General features: G+C 46.3%; 1 protein-coding gene across 6 annotated transcripts in view; it reads right to left on the reverse strand.

The window, feature by feature from the left end:
• ANK3 (ankyrin 3) overlaps positions 1-22,591 on the reverse strand; it is a 331,375-nt gene that overhangs the window by 210,396 nt on the left and 98,388 nt on the right. For all 6 annotated transcript variants that reach the window (XM_066600799.1, XM_066600801.1, XM_066600798.1 and 3 more), the window contains exon 4: positions 19,763-19,861. In XM_066600799.1, the coding sequence (XP_066456896.1) occupies positions 19,763-19,861 (99 nt within the window). The remainder of the gene's footprint in view (positions 1-19,762; positions 19,862-22,591) is intronic.

The raw sequence follows: 22,591 nt of genomic DNA on the forward strand, positions 1-22,591 counted from the left end.
CGATGTACATTACAAAGTGCATTAATATGGCCATACAGAAGTGTATAGACCCACTTGCTGCCGCGAGACAACCCCTTTAACTTGCCCCTGTATCAGTAAAATACCTTCTCTTTTAGTGATCTTTTGCTAGCATGTTCATTGACGTTCTTGAGACTATTCACATGCAACTACATGATGTACTATTCTACGGGCTAATAAAGGAGATGGAACAAAACCTCCACAGTACCACCTATTGGAAGTCAAAGTTAGACTCTTTATACAAGCCTTGTAACAATGACCGGGAATGTTACAAGGCTTGTATAAAGAGTCTAACATTGACTTGAAGGAATGCTGGCTTCCAATAGGTGGCACTGTGGAGGTAGGATGCCATCTCCTTTATTTGCATATTACCCAGAGGAGCATAATTTGGCCTTTTGAGCACCGTCTAGGTGCTCTCCCTAAGGAGAAAAGATAGCGATTCTATGGGCGGAAACACTTAAGTTTATTCTTGCTATTTGTTATTAGTCACTTTGACCCCTTTTAGGGACCACAGCATTCTGCGAAAATCATGTCCTAAATCATTAAGTCAGGCTGGAAAAACTACAACTTCTGCTGAGAACATGGAAAATCCTCTTGTATATGCGAAATTGGTAAAACTCATGCAAACACTGCTTGCCAATTGTTGAAGAAGTACAGACCACAACTGACTTGATTAACTGCAGCTTCCTAGGCAGCTTTATAAAACAGCCGTCATTGTCTCCCACTTCATCTAGGTCACCTTAGTTGCACATTGCCATGTATTATCTACTCATACATGTACAGAATACAGTTATAAATGACATCAGAAAGGGGGCATATAGTTTTACATAGAACTATAACTAAAAGTACTAAGAAGAATCTGGCAAGCATATACGTCACAAGCATCTTCTTCTGCATTGTTGTTCTATGTGATAACATACTTGAAGTTAAAGTCAGAGTTTAATCTTTTCTAAGTGACGCTGACATGTTCCTGACATTCTGCACTTGGGGTTTGCTTCTGTGGTTAATAGAAGATTAACAGGAATACCGCGGAAAATTCCTGTACAGAGCCCTGATATACAGCTTCAATGGAGAGATTAGCCAGGAATGCGTTTCATAGACTGTTAGGAGAAGCCATTACCTCATGCCGGCTCAAATTGGGTAGATGTCAACATTCACTACATTATGTCACTCACCAAAAATGACCCTAGTATGTGCTGTACAGCTGTTTGTATGGGAAATACATTTCATCAAGTTCATTATACAAGAAAACTGAAATAAAAATCTGAATAGAACCCGATCTCCTAGATATCTTTAAAAACTGGAGCGAATCCCAACACAAGGGAGAAAGGAAACATTCTCTAAAACTTCCTCTACCTGGTGTCAAGATCTGACTCTACATGTCTGTACATTACAATGACATCCCACTTATTTCCAAGGAAGTCAATGTAACGCTTAAAGGGGTTGTCCCGCGCCGAAACGGGTTTTGTTTTTTTTCAATAGCCCCCCCGTTCGGCGCGAGACAAACCCGATGCATGTGTTGAAAAAAAAAACCGGATAGTACTTACCCGAATCCCCGCGCTCCGGTGACTTCTTACTTACCATGCGAAGATGGCCGCCGGGATCTTCACCCTCGGTGGACCGCAGGTCTTCTGTGCGGTCCATTGCCGATTCCAGCCTCCTGATTGGCTGGAATCGGCACACGTGACGGGGCGGAGCTACGAGGAGCAGCTCTCCAGCACGAGCGGCCCCATTCAACACGGAGAAGACCGGACTGCGCAAGCGCGTCTAATTGGGCGATTAGACGCTGAAAATTAGACGGCACCATGGAGACGAGGACGCTAGCAACGGAACAGGTAAGTGAATAACTTCTGTATGGCTCATAATTAATGCACAATGTATATTACAAAGTGCATTAATATGGCCATACAGAAGTGTATACCCCCACTTTGTTTCGCGGGACAACCCCTTTAAAGAGATTCTCTAGGCATAGGGAAACAAATGGCTTCTTACTATCAAACACAGTGCCACCCGGTCTTGTGTCTGGTATTGCAGCTCAGTTCCCATTAATTTCAATGAAGCTGAGCTGCAATACTACAAACAACCCTATGGAAAGGTGGTCAGAGTAGGCATGTTTACTAACTCAGAACAATCTCTTTACATTTGCCCTGTGGTGGTGTTTCAGGTTCTGATGTTGGCTAAAGTTGATTATTGGAGGTTCCAGCAATGAGATACCTTTTTTTTTTTTGTAAGGGTACTTTTACATGGGCCAACTATGAGTTGGAAAATTGCTCAAACTAGGGATTTTAAGTGATGGTTGTCCCATGTTAATGTGGGATCCGACAGGGTGCGGGGCAAGAAATCGCTCAATAGTCGCTAGTCAACTTCTCGCTCAGTATAAACAGGCAGTCGTTAGTCTTTGAACGACTGCCTGTCCACAGTTGATAGAGGTGGGTGGCCGAAAGATCTCCAGTGTGCTTGGCCTCCGTTTACTGAATAGCTATCACTCCCGTCTGAAAGCACAGGAAAAACAATTGGCCCATGTAAAAGTAACCTAAGACCCTTTTTAACAAAGTGAACAACTACTTTAAAAACCCCATTGAGTACTGAAATCTTCTGATAGCCCCCTCAGGTTGCTGGACAGTTTCTCCCACCACTTAAAGCAGAGCCAAAACAGTTCCAACAGGGAACATAAGCGGAAAGTTCTCATCATGACTCCCATCAATGAGCATCTTCTGAGCAAATACTGATGATAGATTTTGGATGAGATTTGTCTTACAGCTTTTATTAACCCTTTCCAATCCCCTGTCTGACGTCTAAAGACATTCTGATTGAAGGTTGTACAGCTCCGATGTTGGAGGACGTCCGGCAGGGTATTCTTACTGTATATTACTGCCCAATCTGTTGTTGGGGGCCTCTCCATCATGTCATATACTGCAGTACTGGCTCTAGCCAGCAGATGGCACCATTGTATAATGGCAGAAAGAGAAAGCCCCCTAGGAAACCCTGAATCCAAAAATGGATTGCAAAGGGTTAAAACCTACAAGCAACTGCAGGAAGCCTAAATAAATGCATACAAAAACTCAATCTAAGGGGACAATTGTTCACTTGTGGAGTCAATAACTGCTCCTATTTATTTAGATTGCCATCTGATACAATTGAGCATTTGTCTTGACTTTATTTGTGGATCATCAACTAAAATTCAAGATGTTGCCTCATTAATTATATGATGTTGAAATATGAAGTTGCCAAAAAGCAGCTTTTATCCAATAAAGGAACATGCAAAATGAACACCCACTGACCATTTGTTTTCATGTTGCCATGATTGGCATAAACTGAAGATTCCGTAATTCACTCATCAAATTTATCTCGGTTTACTATTAACACAATTTCCAAACATTAAATGAAATCACTACAAAACCACAATTTTCCGGTGGGGATTTTGGTCGGATGGAATTCAAACCAGGCTCTTTAGCTCGTATGCTGAGGGCAGCTATCTTTGGAGTATCATTGTGCACAGTATAATTCACCAACATCACCTTGGACAGAATCCTACATTATTCCATAAGAACATGTACTTGCAACAGGAAATGTGCACTGGATATATAGTTGCATGCCCAGATTTCTGGATATACATAGTGGAAGTTTTGGACTGAACTCTCAGGGCCCAACCTACAGTAGACATAAAAACTCCATGATACGTCATGTTTGTCCTATAGAAGGTAATCCTTAGATTGAGTTGTCAAAAACGTCTATTGAAAGCTATTGACACCAGGGACTGTATTGTTTTACCCAAACTGTAGGGGAGCTTCAAGGATAACCATTGCAAGTAGTTTTGAGTAAACTTTTGAAAACTTCAGTTGGTTCGCCAAACATCAGCAAAAAGTGTGATCCGAATGACTTCGAACCAAATCGGAACTTCACCCCTAAAACTGGTGTATAACCAGTCTAAGAGCCATAAAGCAACTTCTTCCTCTTCAACTGCTTCTTCAACAACAACTTCTGGGTTTCTTGTTTATAATAATCACTTGTAGTTGCATACTGCATAAATTTACTAAGAAAAAGGAGACGTAGAAGAAGAAGAAAAACATTTAGGCTGCCTGCACACAGCCGAATTTGCATTATGGAATGCGGAGGGGACGCCCACCTCCGGATTCTGCAGCAAACACCGCCCATGGCATGCTATGGAAAAGGTGTTTTTTCTCCTGACGAGTGGAAGTCAATAGCGATTCTCAGCTCAAGGGGGAAAAAAAAAAAATCGCATCATGCTCTATTTTAAGGCGGATTCCGCGTGCAGACGGCTTCCATTGAAGTCAATGGAAGCCATCCGACCCATAGCCCTTCCGCAATCATCGTTGCGGAAAGGTCGCAGGATCCACGTCTTCACCTAGCTACAGCACGGCATAATCTGCGACTGCGGACAGGTAAGCGGGGGTCACCGGCCGGGCACAGAGGCGGATTCTGCTGCAGGATCCCGCATGAGGAATCCGACTGGTCCATGTGCAGCCGGCCTTAGTGGGTTTGGCCATGACAAACTGTTCGAGGTTCAGGTTCGCTCAGAAATTTTAGCCACGATCAAGCCGAAACAGTGTTCGACTCTTTCGGTTTACTCAACACTAATCATAAGCAATGATCAAAAGATCTTACATATTTCAGCAGAAGGACACCCAACTATTAGTAAAATGTCATGCATTTAAACTGAGCTGTGCAAAGTTGAACACCCCTTTTAGATATATCCGGTAGCATTTGCTTAACTGTTACTTTCTTAATTATCTCTGTCGTGGATAACCCTTCAAAAAAATTTGGTGCAAGTTGTTCCGCCCGTGAAACCCCAACTTTGTAGAAAATATGTAGGATTTATAGTAAATGCTAAATAAATATCTGCACCATATCAACAGTGAACTGTTCCCCATAGCATACCGATCTACAAATCTAAAGCTGCCTATCGTCAAAGCAGAAGTGAACCACAGCTATTAGTGCCAACCAGAGGCCAACTCTTTACAAAACAGAATCCAGACCCTTTGTCATTTACACTTCAGCAGCCGCTAAAATAAGCTGCTAATCTACTCAAATGACTTTGTATGTTGCAGCTGTTGTCCTCATGTTAAACTAGCTTCCTCAAACAGCTGAGCAAAGATGTGGAAAAGGTATCCATCCACTGTAGATGAATTGGATGGTATGAAGGTCTCCGTAGTGAAATTCTCAGCACTGCCAATCAAGCTGGGTGTGATTTAATTAACGAACGTCATATAGCTTCTCAGTTGGTTACATCGTTTTACTATAGAATACATTCCTGTAACCAAGAAATATTTCTCTTCTCCTTGCTTACACTAGGAAAGGAAGAAATGTAGCCATCTCTTCACTCCTACTTTCTCATTATCTATTCCGACCATGTAACAATGCAGTTTGCATGACTGTACTGAAGACACATAAGTACCAGATCAGACCTTGTCTGTGCAGAACCCGACACTCCGGCACAGCTGCAAGGGTATTCCCATATCAATAAGTGATGGCATATTACTGGGCTAGGCCATCAGTTTATGATTAGTCTGGGTGTGACCCAAAGGCGTAACTTGAAGCTCCCACGCCCCAATGCAAAACCAGTAACAGGGCCCCCAACTATAATGCTTTATTTATAGTACTGGGATCCCTATATGGAGAAGAGAGGCCTTATGGGCCCCCTAAGGCTCCTGGGCTCGGGTGCAACCGCATCCCCTGCATCCTCTATAGTTACGCCCCTGGTGTAACCTCTGGGACCTCCGCCGATTTTGGGGACAAAAGGGGCCACAATCCTGGTTTAGCGTTGTTACGCCCCTGCAAAGTTTTTCCCGGACCGCAGCAGCTTCGGCAGAGCAGCAAAGTACAGCACAGACCCATACAAATAAATGGAGTTGTGTTGCAGTTCCCTGCAGAGCTTGTGGCTGGGAGGGATAATAAAGAGACAGTGAAGGGTCCTCAGGTTGGAACGCCACCGATGGCCTGTTGTAGCGATATGCCATCACTGTAAAAGATGGGAATACCCCTTTAATTATAGGAACACATTATTTTTTATGATTTCTAATGGCCATAAAATTAGAGTCAATGAAATGTCCCCTGAGACCGCCCACCTAATAGTGTATTAGTATCAATAGCCATGTGGACTATGTGGTCTTTTTCTGCCATCAATATTTTATGCTATGTTTTTATTTAACTCCTTAATTATGGGACAATTTACGCCCTAATCACAAAGCAACTTTTCAGGTTTTTTATCATCACATTCCTACAGCCACAACAATAATATTTTGCTGTCAATGTAGCCGTATGGGGCTTGTTTTTGTGGGACAAGTTGTATTTTTTAATAGCATCATTTTGGGGCACATATAATGTATGGAGTTACTTTTATTAATTTGAAGGGGGGGGGGGGATTTTGGAAAAAATTCTGCCATTGTTTTTGGAATTTCATTTTTACAACATTCGACATGCAGAATAAACAAAGAGTAACATTATTCTCTGGGTCAGTACAATTCCATCCATGTCAAGGTTATACAGTTTTTTACACTTTGGTTTCTTGTGCAGACTAAAAACACTTTAAAAAAAAAACAGATTCAATTTTGTGTCGCTGCTTTGTAAGAGCTAAAGTGTTTTTATTTTTTTCCATCAACATAACTCTACAAGGGTTTGTATTTTGTGGAATGAGCTTTATTCTTCATACATCCCATTTTTTGGAACATACAACATTTTGATCCCTTCTTGTTCTTTTTCTTTTTTAGAGGTAAGATTAAGAAAATTTGCAATTCTGGCATGTCTTTAAAAAAATTTTAAGGTGTCCACCATGCGGTATGAATATTATGTTAAACTGACTCTTTTACATGGGCAATACCATGTATTAACTTTTTTACATGGGCAATACCAAATTTGTGAGGATTTTTTTAACATAGTAATGGGGGAAAGGTGGAGTTTTGATATTTTTTTAAAAATATATTTTTTACCTTTTTTTAAACTTTTTATTTTTGACCCTCCAGAGGTCTTGAATGATATAACATTTGATTATTTCTGTAATATCATATTGGCCTGTGAGACCCTGCTTTTGGCTGAGCCTCATAGTCCTCTGTAGATGGCAGACCTGGAGGCCAATTTCAAGCTTCTGGGTGTCATAACAACCTATCGGCAACCTGTAATCACATTGCCTGGGACCGATGGGTGAGAGAGGGTGCCTCCCTCACATTGACATGTAAAAGGTTCAAATGGCTGGGACTGAAGATTTTTCCAGTCCCAGCTGTTAGAACTGGATCCTGGATGTCAGACAGCCAAACATCTCCTCCTACCGATATGGGAGACGTGTTGGTATTGTGATGCAGCACCAAAATAAGACATATGCATTAGAATAAGGCCTGCCCATTAGTGGCTGTCGTAAAAAGGCATATGGGCAGTCACTATGGGGTTGAGATAACTAAGTTCTCGAATATATGTCCTATCCTTCGCGAATATTGTGCAATGATCCCATAGGTTTTACACTTTTCAGCACCTGCATGTCAGGAAGTGTTATCATAGAAAGTCAAACAGGCACATTTCTGGAGTCCGGATCACCTGCTTTTAAGCTACATCCAGAGGCGCCGGAATAGTAGCCCCCGGGGATATATATGGAGGCAGCCCATGACAGAGTTAACGGGGAGGCCAGGGTTAATAGAAGTGAGAAGAGGGGGGGGTGTAGTATAGGGAAGAGTAGAGGGGGAGGTTAGAGAGAAAGTGCGGGAACAGCGGGGGGCGGAGCATCCTTAGGCGGCAACGGAGGAAGAGGAAGCAGAAGAGGAGAAGACGGAGGCCACGAGGAAGAAGAGGGAAGATTCAGAGAAGACCCAAGACCGTAGTCCCAAGACCGTAGTCCCAAGACCGTAGTCCCAAGACCCAAGTCCCAAGACCCAAGACCTGTCCCTAAAGACCCGAAGAGCCCGAAGTTGATCGCCTGGAAGCGCCCAGAAAAGGACTTACCCGACATGGAGGCCGCCATGGAGAAGATCCGGGCAGCGGTGGAGGAGCGGGGCATCGATTGGCTCATGAGGATCCTGGACGTCGGGGACCCGGGCCCATCGTAGGAGGAAGCGGCTCCCGCACGGTCAGCAGCGTCGGGGGGAGAGGCGTCCGGAGTCCCAGCATCAACAGCGGTGAGAGGAAGGGGACGAAGCACAGCTGCTGCGGGGAGCCGCACACCGGAGGCAGCAGCTGGAGCGCTGCCGGGGACTGCTAGTGGCCAGAGGGAGGAGGCAGGAGCGAGCAGGGAGACACCTGCAGCATCGGCCAGAGTGCCGAGAACGAGGAGGGCCCGCGTTCCGGCGCGTCTGAGCCCCGAACAGACTCCCCAGCGTCGGCGCCGCACAGAGAGTCCCTCACGGGCCCCTCCGGGCCGGCTCCTTGCACCATCCATGCCATTGGGGGCGCGCAGGCCCGGGAGGAATCTCGCCGGGCGGCACGGCGCAGCGTCCGGCTCTAGGTCCCGTGCTGCCAGGGGGGCGGGGCCTAGCACCGGGCTGTCGGCGATGAATACAGCTACAGCGTGGGGCCGCTCAACAGGAGAGCCGGTAGCAGCAGAGCAGCCCCACAGTAACTTCCCTGGACAGGTAGAAGTGCGGCCCGTGAAAGCCAGGCCGAGCAGCAGGCGGGCGGCTGCGAATCCGGAGGTGCGACTGCAGCCAGAGGAGGACCCCGGTCGCCAGCTCGGACCACATTCTGATGAGGACTCGGATCCGCTGGAGGGAGGATCGGCGGCTGGTGGGACTACAGCCCCTACGCAGCCAGGTGAGCAAACACACGGGGACAGTACACTACATGCAGTTAGCCGCGTTGCGCCCGCGGGAGATAGCTATGGGGGGTGGACAGGGGATGGGGGGGGCGATGGCAGGCACACGTGGCGCAGCGAGTGATTTTGGGTTATTTCTGGGTGGATTATGGGAGTTGTGGCGCAAGCAAGACGCAGGGCCAGGGCCATCGCCAGTAGCTGCTTGGACGCTACCGTCCAACGCGTCGATCGCCGACGATAGCGCTAGGGGAGGTAGCACAGCGGGGGCGTCGGTAGGGCAGCAGGTAGCACCCGTTACGGTAGGAGTCCAGACGGAAAAAGACGGGGAAGGGATTCGCCTGGATGACAGAGCGAGGGGGGAAGTTTATGTGTGTTTCGAGGGCCCCCTAGGTTCACACTTAAAGAAGGAGGTTAGAGAAAAGATTTGGCGCGACGAGTACGTCGAGATCTTTTCCCTTCTCCCTTTGGAGAAATTTAATTTAGACAAAGGGAAAAGGACAGAATATAATAAGGAAAAGGAAGAAAAACGTTGGTGGAGACTGATTCCACAGACATTCTCCAACTGGATGCAAGCCTTCGCTATTCTGGCCAGCGTGATAGGTGAAAGGGCGCCGGAGAATTGCTCCGGCCTTTTTTGCTACCTCGATGCGATAGGTGAGGCGTACAGGGTATACGGGGGCCAAACGTGGCTTAGGTACGACGAACAATTTCGTCAACGGAAAGCGATCCGACCGACGATTCGGTGGGATCAGAAAGATATAGGCCTATGGTTGCGGGTAATGGCCCCAGTTAGGTTTGGCCAGCCCTTTCAGGGGGGGGCCGGGACTAGCAGCTCGGCCAGTGGTTCCCAGGGAGGGGGTCAGGGAGGACAGTCGGGGAGTCATAGGCTCGGATTGTGTTGGCAGTTTAACGACGGCCAATGCAAATTCAGGAACACTTGCAGGTTCAAGCATGTCTGCTCCGTGTGCAACGGCACGTCACACGAAGCAGCAAAGTGCTTTAAAAAAGGAAAGGAAAGGGTTTCGGGGCACCTGGAAAAAGGGATGACACCAGTGAAACTGGCAAAGATGGTGCCGTTTCTAAATAGGTACCCCGACCGAGATAAGGCGAGTTTATTGTTTGAGGGTTTTAGGGACGGTTTTAGAATTCCCGCCCCAGTTCATAGGGTTCCGGTCACAACCAAGAATTTGCCGTCAGCGCTTCGGCACTTGGCTGTGGTGACAGAAAAACTGTTTAAGGAGGTTCAGTTAGGCCGCATGGCAAGACCGTTTTGTTCCCCGCCCGTGGCGGACCTGGTGGTCTCACCGCTGGGGGTTGTTCCTAAGAAGGAACCTAACAAGTTTCGACTCATACACCATCTGTCATACCCAAAGGGGCGTCAGTAAATGACGGTATAGACCCGGAAATTTGTTCCGTGGTGTATACTTCATTTGACGCCGCAATAAAATGGGTCCGCAGGTATGGGCAGGGAGCGAAGCTGGCAAAGGTGGACATTGAGTCTGCGTTTAGGTTGCTCCCAGTAGCTCCAGAGAGCATTCGTTTGTTAGGGTGTTTTTGGGAGGGAAGTTACTTTGCGGATAGGTGCCTACCCATGGGCTGTTCCATTTCTTGCGCTTATTTTGAAGCGTTCAGTTCCTTTTTAGAATGGGTAGTTAGGGATTGCACGGGGATTAGGTCAGTGATCCATTATTTGGATGACTTCCTATGCATAGGGCCAGCGTGTTCGCCTATTTGTGCAACTTTGTTGGGGTCACTTCAATGGGTTTCCAGTCAATTCGGGGTGCCTTTGGCGCCTGGGAAGACAGAGAGGCCTGCTACGTGTTTAAAGTTTCTGGGCATTACCATTGACACGGTTGCAATGGAATGCAGATTGCCCGAGGAGAAGTTGACAGAGTTAAAGGCGGAGGTAAAAAGAGCAAGGGTTGTAACCAAGGTCACTTTGAGGGAGCTCCAATCGTTATTGGGCAAGCTTAATTTCGCTTGCCGAATTATGCCGATGGGACGAATTTTCAGCAGAAGGTTAGCGTCAGCAACGGCGGGGGTTCGGTTACCCCACCATTTTATCCGACTAGGCAAGGGCCACAAGAAAGATTTAGCAGTATGGGCGGCGTTTCTAGAGAACTACAACGGTCGGTCAGTAATGATGGAGGAAATGGTAAACAATTTTGATTGGGAATTGTTTACCGACGCCGCAGGGAGTTTGGGTTTTGGGATCTACTTCCAGGGCCAGTGGTGCGCGGCCGGATGGCCGAGCGACTGGTTCTCGTCAGGGTTGGTAAGGAATTTGGTGCTACTCGAGCTCTTCCCCATTATAGTGGCGGTGGAGATATGGGGCGATCAGTTTAGGAACAAGAGAGTACGCTTTCACTGCGACAACCTGGGGGTCGTGCAGGCAATAAATAAATTGTCTGCATCGTCTCCTCCAGTGGTGGCCTTACTGCGCCACCTGGTGCTGAAAGCGTTATCACTGAACGCTTGGATAGGTGCGGTACATGTGCCGGGGGTGAGCAACTCATTAGCGGATGCTCTTTCTCGTTGCCAGTGGGAGCGATTCCGATGATTGGCCCCTGGAGCGGAGAAGGAAGGGGTGTCTTGCCCGAGACACATCTGGAGCGTGGTCGGCGAGCAGTGAGGCACTTGATAGGTACCTCACTGGCTCGGAGTACGTGGACGTCTTATAGGGCAGCCTGGTTGGAATGGGAGGAGTGGCTGCGGCAGTGGGGAATTGTGCGTTCTGACGAGAACAGGGTAGGGGCGTTGTTGGGATGGTTGGGGAAAAGTTCAGAGACAGGTTTGTCAGTCGCGAGAGTTAACAAATTTATGGGAGGAGTGGCGTTTGGCGCTAAGTTGCGGGGTGTGACGGACGTTACAAAGAATTTTGTAGTGAGACAGGCACTAAAAGGGTTTAGAAGGGGGCGGGGGCAGATATGCGTCGGCCGATCTCATTCGACTTATTAAAAAGATTGGGTGGCGCATTGAGGGAGGTATGTGGGGACGGGTTTGAATACTCGCTTTTTAAGTTGGCCTTTTCATTAGCTTTCTTTGGGGCTCTTCGGGTGGGGGAACTGGTTTCCCCCAGCAAAAAGAAAGGGGAGGGGTTTACAAGGCGAGGATACTAAGGTTATAGAAGGGCGGTTAGAATTAGTCATCCGTCATTCCAAGACAGACCAGGAGGGAAGAGGTCGGAGAGTGTCGCTGGGACGAGTGCAAGGAGAGTCCATGTGCCCAGTTAAATATTGGGAGGACTACAGTTTGTTAGCAGGAGTCAGGGTAGGGCCTCTTCTGCAGCACCGAGATGGTTGTTTTTTGTCAAGGTTCCAGTTTGAGGCGGTGTTAAGAAGAGCGATAGATACGCTGGGTTTAGACAGCTCTAATTTCGGAACACATTCATTTAGAATAGGCGCGGCAACGGAGGCAGCAGAGAGGGGACTGGATAGTCAAGCGGTGATGGGCATCGGTCGGTGGAAGTCGGGAAGGTTTAAACGTTATATCAGGCCGCATTTGGTTTAAGGCGGGGGGACGGGTTCGCGGCGGGGTTAATTACGACTAGTTGTTTTTCTTTTGTTACAGATCATCGAGCCGCGCTGGTGTGGATAATGGGCCACTCAGTTGTGTATTGGGGGGGGGGGAGAGGGCTAAGATCAGGCCTAACGGTAGACATTTAAGGTTGAGTAAGGAGACGGCGGTAATTCGATGGATCGGAGTGCGGGGCATGGCCTGGTTCCGGGTGTTAAAGGACGTTCAGCGCCTAGTCTCCCTAGACAGGCCGCCTAACATCCTCGTACTGCACGTTGGGGGTAACGATTTGGGGAGTAGACCCTTTAGGGACCTAGGCAGAGACATCCGGTACGATATGCTTCGTATGTTGCAGATGTACCGGGGCTTGATCTTGGTCAGGTCTGAGATGGTCCCTCGCAAGGTGTGGCGCGACGCGCGCTCAGTGCGAGGGATAGACAAGGCCAGGATCAAGGTTAACCGGGAGGTTTCCCGTTTTGTGGCGCGTAATGGAGGAGTGGCCGTTCGGCACATAGATCTCGAGAAAGGAGTAGGAAACTACTGGAGGAGCGATGGCGTGCATCTCAACGAGATTGGGATGGATCTGTGGTCAGAGGGGGTTCAGGAGGGAATAGAACGCACGTTAGTTCTGTGGGGTGATGCGCAGGCATGAGGTGGTCATGCCATGCTGGCGGTGGCGTTCGGAAGGGGGGGGGGGGGGAGTTCTTGGAGCCAGCTGATGTGCGGGGCGGGGGGGGGGGGGGAAACGGGGGGCTGATGGCTACCTTCCCCCCCCTTTTTGGTATAGTGTTCGTGGTCATGCCATGCTGGCGGTGGCGTTCGGAAGGGGGGGGGGAGTTCTTGGAGCCAGCTGATGTGCAGGGCGGGGGGGGGGGGGGAAACGGGGGGCTGATGGCTACCTTCCCCCCCCCCTCCCCCTTTTTGGTATAGTGTTCGTGGTCAGCCTGTCGCCTCCCGGCTCTGTCAGGCCGTAGTCCCTGCAGAGAAACGTGGCCTAGCCAAGGAAGGCTAGCGGCTCTCTGAGTCGGGAGGAGGAGGGCGACTAGGGGCAACCGGGTGTGTGTTGCCTCCCGAGTCGGCTGTCTTGCGACGGGAGGGTTTTAGCGGGAAGGATTTCGGTCTCCCGAGTAGAGGGATAGAGGGGCGGGAGGCAGGACGGAAATCCTTTTCCCTGTTGGGGAGGCGACAGAGGGGGTTGGAGGCTCCAGGGACTTCCCCCTTTTTCAGTGGGTTGTTTTATTTTGATGTTTTTACCCAATTGTTAATAGAATTTTAATAAACGGCCGCTGTGGCCAAAATTTATCCAAGCTAGAAGTTGTAGCGTTTTAATTGGGAAAAGGGGGAGGTTGGGTTAGGTCACAGAGGTCACATCCGGTATACCCGCGTCAAGAGGCGCCGGAATAGTAGCCCCCGGGGATATATATGGAGGCAGCCCATGACAGGGTTAACGGGGAGGCCAGGGTTAATAGAAGTGAGAAGGGGGGGGGGGGAGTGTAGTATAGGGAGGAGTAGAGGGGGAAGTTAGAGAGAAAGTGTGGGAACAGCGGGGGGCGGAGCGTCCTTAGGTGGCAACGGAGGAAGAAGAAGCAGAAGAGGAGAAGACGGAGGCCACGAGGAAGTCCCACCTGCCCTTACTTTAGTATATAGGGGGCAGTTTTAGTTAGTGGAAAGGGTTGTAGAGGCTATCGCGACATTGTCATAGCGGCGTTCGGAGGGGGGGTTCTTGGAGCCAGCTGATGTGCGGGGCAGGGGGGGGGAAACGGGGGGCTGATGGCTACCTTCCCCCCCTACCCCTTTTTGGTATAGTGTGTGTGGTCAGCCTGTCGCCTCCCAGCTCTGTCAGGCCGTAGTCCCTGCAGAGAAACGTGGCCTAGCCGAGGAACGGCTAGCGGCTCTCTGAGTCGGGAGGAGGAGGGCGACTAGGGGCAACCGGGTGTGTGTTGCCTCCCGAGTCGGCTGTCTTGCGACGGGAGGGTTTTAGCAGGAAGGATTTCGGTCTCCCAAGTCGGATAGAGGGAGAGAGCAGCGGGAGGCAGGACGGAAATCCTTTTCCCTGTTGGGGAGGCGACAGAGGGGGTTGGAGGCTCCAGGGACTTCCCCCTTTTTCAGTGGGTTGTTTTATTTTGATGTTTTTACCCAATTGTTAATAGAATTTTAATAAACGGCCGCTGTGGCCAAAATTTATCCAAGCTAGAAGTTGTAGCGTTTTAATTGGGAAAAGGGGGAGGTTGGGTTAGGTCACAGAGGTCACATCCGGTATACCCGCGTCATGACATAGTAGGAGAAATCTATTTTTGCCTTAAGTCCACTTGGAATCTGCTGCAAAATTCACATGTATTACATGCAGGCTTTGCTGCAGAATGACTAAAAATGTCACCCCTAATCACTAAAGGGGTAAAATCATGGCGAAAATCCAATTTTGCACAATGAACATGCTGTGGCTTTTTGAGTCAGGAAGGGTATCGCTTCTCCTGAGAAGGTGTGTGAGGAGACTTATAAGGGCACGCATGCTCCTCTGGGAAAAATGCAAATGAGAAGATGGAACAATACCTCTGCAGCACCATCTATTGGAAGGCAGCATTCCTGCAAGTCAATATTAGACTTTTTAAACAAGTCTTGTAATAATGACTGGGAATTGTAAGCCAAAATTAGAAACCATACACAGACAGCTGTTTCGGGGTGATAGCCCTTCATCAGTGTGCAGTAGGTTTCTGGCTAGGCTAGTGTAAGCGTTTTTAAAGCATGCTTCTTTTTTCACGTCAAATTTTTCTGTTACGTGCGTGGCATTTTCTAATTCCTCTCCGTATCTACTGTACTGCAAGCTGATTCAAATTTCCAGTGCACAATCTGCATTGCAAAACTGCAGTGTCTGAACCCAGGGGTCATTACACTAGATAATGAAGTACAATGGATATTGTAGTTCAGTTACATTGGTATCCTTGTTATAGTGCTTCTGGCAAGTTTTCCCTTAACATGTTGCAGTACTTCACCACAAAGAAGAAACAAAGAACACATTTTCAGAGTAGTGAATGGCCAAAGTGAAGGAAGCTGGGGAGTCAGAGGACTTGTGTCTTCTTATATGAATGAATATTCATGTAGCCCACACAATAGTGGTTGGCCATATTCTGCACTGCACCAACGCAACTTTTATTTCACTGTTGACTTAGCAAGATTTTACTTTTTTTTTTATTTGTACAGTAATTTATAATAGGTTTCTGACACGGTGTTCTTGGATATTATTTTGAGCGATGAGTAAAAGATAAACATTCATACATTAGATGAAGATTATTATATTGCGCTCATATGTATGACATTATTTTGACAGAAACTATGAGCTTGTTACTAGACATGTTTCCAAAGCAATGCTGAGGTTTATCTGACATCTGTATTAGAATACCTAACTAGGGATTATTAGAAAATTATTGTACCAGTGTTTCTGGTGGAACTTACTAATATAATACAGTGAAAGAATTGGAGTTTTATGCACACGGCTGCTGTTTTAGGACCTGTAATGACGTCAGGTTCATTGTGTCTCTAGGGTATTTTATAGATAGTAGATAGCTCTGCTACGTGCATGTCACACATGCAGCTCTGCTACGTGCATGTCACACATACACAGCTCTGCTACATGCATGTCACACATACGCAGCTCTGCTACACACATGTCACACATACACAGCTCTGCTACACACATGTCACACACACAGCTCTACCACAAGCACGTCACACACAGCTCTGCTACAAGCATGTCACACACCCGCAGCTGTGCTACAAGCATGTCATACACATGCAGCTCTGCTACACGCATGTCACACACATGCAGCTCTGCTACATGCACGTCACACACATGCAGCTCTGCTGCATGCACATCAAACACACACAGCTCTGCTACATGTACATCACACACAAACACAGCTCTGGTACATGCATGTCACACACACACAGCTCGGGTACATGCAAGTCACACACACAGCTCTGCTACATACACGTCTCACAGACACAGCTCTGCTACATGCACGTCTCACACACACACAGCTCTACTACATGCATGTCACACACACAGCTCTTCTACATGCACTTGACACACACACAACTCTGCTGCATGCATGTCACACATATGCAGCTTTGGTACATGTACATCACATACACACAGTTTTGGTACATGTACATCACATACACACAGCTCTGATACATGTACATCGCATACACACAGCTCTGCTACATACACGTCACACACACAGCTCTACTATATGCACATCGCACACACACAGCTCTGCTACATCCATTTTTCATCTCATACAACAGAGATCAGAACTAGCACAGCAGACTCCTACACACACTGATTACTCCCTGGTCCTGTAACTATGGACTCCTCCCACACACGTGGCTGATCACATGATGCTGACATCATCACAGCTCCTGTAAGCACATGGCTGCTGTCCGAATCTGTGGGTTTTTAATAAAGCTCAGAGACCTGGTGACTGATCCCACAACAGTGGCATCTTTACATATAACTCACACAGTGACTCATTTACAGACAAGTGATCATTAGTATTCCATATCAACTGAGACCATTGGATTTGTAGGGATCATAGCTTGCCCATAATCTGCAAAAGGATAAAGGACCTGTGATGACGTCACCATCATGTGCTCAGGGGCGGAACATGTAACTCACTCACTCACTCACAGACACAGAGCCCAAGTGATCCCATGATGGTGGCATCATCAAGGGTCCTGTAAAAACGTGGTTGCTGTCAGGCTCTACATGTTTTATGTTTTAGGACCTTTGATGACATTACAGTCATGTGATCAAGGGCAGGGCATGTAACTTACGGACCGACTGGTGGTTGTTAGTATTTTGATATGCTTAACAAGTTGTTTGTATTAAATACAAATTAAACTATTGCATTTCATGTCTATAACAGTAAAGTCTCTGGTTTCATTCTTACCACTACGTAGCCTATGTCCTAAGGAACATTACAAAGTGAACATTTTCCCGACTTGAAAATGTACAATATTCCAATGACTGGGCTAAAAGTTATCATAGCATGTGCTACGTTGTGCTGCTGAGACTTGTAATACTATTGTTTCTAGCAGCACAGCTACACAGGTGGTGAATGATTGAGCTAGCTGGGTGTGGTGACTTCCTGATAGCCAATCCCCTGGGTCTTTGCTCACATATAAACCCAGCTCCTGTCAGTCTCTGTCTAGTGTCCAGAGTGAGCAGTCATGTATCCATGTCAGTTACAGCTTGCTATGTGTTTGGTGTTCAGGGTGAGAAGTCATGAATCCTTGCCTGTTGCAGCTTGCTGTGTGATCTGTGTCTTGCTGGTGCATGTCCGTTTGTAGGTTTATTTTCTGTCAGTTGTGTGTCACTTTGTTCTGCTGGACTCCTGGTTAGTGTAGAAACTAGCGGTATAGCCAGGAGCCGTGAAGTGGCCCGCTAGCTTCCATGTTTGGTACAAAATGTCAACTAATACCTGGTATTTATATTCAGCTTATCATCTGCTATTAGTGTTTGCATTTTGCCTGCTGTATGGTGTGATTCCAGCTCTGTGTGTCACCTCACTCTGTCCAGTTGTCCCTCTCATATGGCATGCGTATGTATCCTGTTCTGGTGCTTGGTTCCTAGGAGCAGCTAGGGCCCAGATCCGAAGACCGCTGGGCTGACCCTTTATTGGGGCAAATCCCCCGCTTAGGTAGGGCCATGTCATCATCCCGATAGCACAGGGTTAGTTGCTTGAAACCCGTGTGTATCCGCCCTATGGTCATGATCGTGTGGGCCCCATGCTTAGTTTGCCCACACAATCATAACAGTATGTAGCCATTAGTGTTGAGTGAACTAAAACAGTAGAACACTGTTTCGGGTCGAATTTTTAAAAATTTTCGGGTCTAAAAATGTAGTTCAGCATTAACCCAAACCTCGGGTGGTTTGTCTCAGCTTAACTCAATAAAATTCTTCTTGCATGTCCTTTCTTTAAAAATGAAGGACAACAAAGAGAAAGAAGGAAAAAAGGAAAAAGCAGAAAAGGAAAATGAAGAAGAAAAAAGAAAAAGAATATGTTTCTTATTCTTCATTTTCCTTCTCCTCCTTTTTCTGCTTTTTTTCTCTTCTTTTCTCCTTCTTGCTTCTTTTTTCTTCATTAACTTACCCATAAAAAGTGCTTAGATAGATTCTTAGGTGACCTAAGACTATTATACAGAGCTTTTATGGCTCAGGGTTAAACACCAGTTTTAGGGGGCCTTATGAAGCTCTGGTTTAGTTCAAACTAATTCAGACCAGACCAAACTTTTTGCCAAAAATTTTCAGCAAATTGGTTAAACCAAGGATTCAAAAGTTTGCTTATCACTAGTTACCATGCAGTTCAAAACAAAAGACATCCCGAACGAGCTAGAGTATGTGTAGAGACAACCTTTGTAGCTGCTATGGGGTCTTGAAGAGAAGGGCCCAGCCCAGGTAGTCTCTTCCGCTTTGGTACTGGCTGTGAGAACCTGTATAGGACTTCCCTCTACAGAACAACTGCATTGTAAGCATGCAAGTGAGTATAGCAGAACTGGGACAAGTGTCATGTAAAAAGCATGGAGTGAGAAACAAAATGTGGCAAAATGTGACACTGTTATGTATGGCCTGGTTTGAGGTTGGATATGGGACTATATACACCACTGAAAACAAGATATCTATATAATCTCTACGGACTTAAGCTTTTCAAAATAGGTTCTGAAACCTTAGTACAATATACTGTATAAAGTGTATACACCACAGATTTGCCTTTTAACTTATCTCTACACCTAACATATTTTTGACACGAGATGTTGACTAAAAATTTTTCAAAGAAAGCTCACATTTGCTTAACGCATGGTGCACCAAAAAAGCCATCTGTTGGCCATCCATTGCCCTTAAGACTCCTATGGTAAAAAACTGTACGTTTAACATATATGTTTTTTTAATGGCCGTTATAAGTCTGTATTGAATGTTATCATGACAAATTGTATATTGTACAAAAACAGACCTTTATCATCTCCTATCCATTGGATAGATAATAAAAGTCTGATTGGTGAAGGCCTTCCTGCAGTGAGGAAGAGACTGAATAGCGTCTCAGTCACACATGCATCAATCTTAAGTGGAACTGTCGCAGATAGCCAAGTCTCTGTACTCAGCTATTTCCATCAGCCTGAATGAAATGAATGGTGCAACATCACGTATGTGCGACCACCGCTCCATTCAGTCACTGCGGGTGGGTGCAGCAAGCCCACAGTGATGAGAAGAGGAGGCATGAGACACTCATTCTCAGGATTGCTGGAGTTCTCCCACCCATCAGACCTATAGATGAGTGATGAAAATCTATTTTGGTAAAATCCCTTTAACTTGCTTCAAGAAAAGTTCAGGGTATACACACATGTAAAATTGTAAATGATAGGAGAGTACACAGGTGTAAAAAAAAAAAAAAATCACATTCCAGGTACCAGTTAGCTTACCTGTGACTGTGCATTGACGTTTGCGCCATTTGTTACTAAAACTCTTACAACTTCCGTCTGTCCAGCCAATGATGCTATGTGAAGAGCTGTGTTTCCTTTCTATAAAAATGAAACGTAATTGTAACATGACTGCTTCATATTAATCCCATTCACATTGTGTTTTAAGGCATAAACGTTTAAGAAATTAAAAGAACAAAACTCGTCTCTCCCTCTGGAGGACCGGTCCTGCCTGCATTACACCGACAACTCATTGGGGTGAAAGGGCACAGTGTAATGCTTAGTTTTTCTTGTGTATGTGCTGCAGGGAAACTGAACATTCACTGTAGTTTCCCCACAAATTAACCCTTTCCAATCCACTGTCTGACCTCTGAAGACATTATGATTTAAGGCTGCACAGCTCTGATGTTGGAAGACGTCCGTCGGGGTTCTCTTACTGTATATTGCCAGCCTCTCTGCTGTCAGAGCCTATCCAATGTGTCACCTCATGCAGTACTGGCTTTAGCCAGCAGATAGCGCCGTTGTATAACGGCAGAAAAAGAGTAAGCATCCCCTAGGAAAACCAGGATACAAATTGGATTGGAAAGGGTTAAATCTGATTTGTGGGTTTCCCAACAGGGGAACACTTTCAGCTTTTCTTACTATCAAGGGATCCTCCCAACAAGTAGGGATTGTCCAAAATGGAGAATCCCTTTAAGAGATATCTTGCTCATTTCTAAAGAACCACTCACTGTGATCAATATCTGGTGGAGACCCCGTTTTTGTGGCCAATAGGAAGCATTTTTTCTAAGTATTATAGCTTGTTAGTTCCTAGTGCATTCATATCATTAGTTTAGCTTTGAGTAACCCTCATGATTTCAACCATAAAATCTATTCTTAAAGGGGTTCCAGCCCTGAAAAAAAAATTAGCAGATCAGTGGAAGTCTGCTGATTGGAACACCCACCGAATAGCTGTTCACCAGATCAGCCACACTTCAGTAGCGGTGAGCGATTCCAGCGACCTGATTGGTTGTTGGATACACACCCCCCTTTGGAGATGTGCATGAGTGCTACTTCACGAGACCAGCGGGGGGGGGGGGGGGGGGAGGGTTAGAGTTTAGGGTTAAGGTTAGGTTTAGGGTTAGGTTTAGGGTTAGGTTTAGGGTTAGGTTTACGTTTAGGGTTACGTTTAGGGTTACGTTTAGGGTTACGTTTAGGGTTACGTTTAGGGTTACGTTTAGGGTTACGTTTAGGGTTAGGGTTTGGGGTTAGGGTTTGGGGTTAGGGTTTAGGGTTGGGGTCAGTTGTCAACCCTCCTACGGCCCTGCTGCTGCTTATTTAACGGGCGGGCCACTCGTGCACATCTCCAAGGGGGGGTGTGTACCCAAACAGCCAATCAGGTCGCTGGAATCGCTCACCGCTACTGAACTGCGGCTGAAATACCAAATATGCCACCAGACGGCTGTTATGCTGCATGGAACAGGAAGTAAATAGCTGGTATATTGCGCAGTGGCTTGTTCTGGTTTTGCAGGCATAGCTCTCAATGAAGTAAATACACTATGATAGGGGTCCAGAAATACAGACCTCCTGCCAATCAGTAATGTATGACCTATTCTGAAGATAGGTCATCAATTTTTCTGAGCTGGAAAACCCCTTTAAATATTAACATTAGTTATATGGATATAATTAGAGATGAGCGAGCGTACTCGGATAAGCACTACTCGCTCGAGTAATTGGCTTTATCCGAGTATCGCTGTGCTCGGGTCTAAAGATTCGGGTGCCGCTGCGGCTGACAGGTGAGTCGCAGCAGGGAGCAGGGGAGAGCGGGCGGGAGAGAAGGAGAGAAAGATCTTACCTCCGTTCCTCCCCGCTCTCCCCTGCAGCTCCCCGCTCCGTGCCGGGACCCGAATCTTTAGCCCCGAGCACAGCGATACTCGGATAAAGCCCATTACTCGAGTGAGTAGTGCTTATCCGAGTACGCTCGCTCATCTCTAGATATAATCAATAATCCAGATTAAAGGACATGTGTTCTAATTTGGAGTAGATGTGGAGCTACATTATGCAAGACAACAATGGGAGATTGTTTCTCCATTCGAATATCATATCAGGTATGCCAATTATATCATCCATTATATTAAGCGTTGCCTCACATCAAGACCCTTATGCCTTAGGGGGCTTGAAGACTCCTCTATTATACAATCTCAATTCCAAAAAAGTTTGGATGCTGTGTAAAATATAGAGAAATCTACAGAAATACAGAATACAATAATTTGGAAATCTCATAAAACCATATTTGATTCACAGTAGAACATAGAACACAAATCAGAAGTTGGAAGTGAGATATTTTTCCATTCCATTTTAGAAAGTTAACTTATTTAGAAATTGATAGCAGCAAAACATCTCACAAAAGTTGTAACAGGGGTAACAAAAGGCTGGAAAGGTAGTTGGTACTAATGATAAACAGCTGGAGGGTCAATTTGCTACTACATTACACGGCTGTGTATAAAACAACATGTGTTCCCCAACATAAAATTGCTAAAACTTTAACTATCCCCCAATCTACAGTACATAATATCATCAAAATATTCAGAGAATCTGGAGAAATTTATAGGGACAAGGCCAACAGTTAATATTGGATACTGGAGATCTATGGACCCTCAGGCGGCAATACATTAAAAACAGGCATAATTCTGTAATGCAAATCACTGCATTACATTAAAAACAGGCATAATTCTGTAATGCAAATCACTGCTCAGGAATATGTCCCATAAATCATTCTCTGTGAACACAGTTCGCCACGTAATCGACAAATGCAAGTGAAAGCTGTATCATGCAAAGAAGAATTCAAATTTC

Source organism: Eleutherodactylus coqui, chromosome 4 (assembly GCF_035609145.1).
Source record: "Eleutherodactylus coqui strain aEleCoq1 chromosome 4, aEleCoq1.hap1, whole genome shotgun sequence".
NCBI classification, from domain to species: domain Eukaryota; kingdom Metazoa; phylum Chordata; class Amphibia; order Anura; family Eleutherodactylidae; genus Eleutherodactylus; species Eleutherodactylus coqui.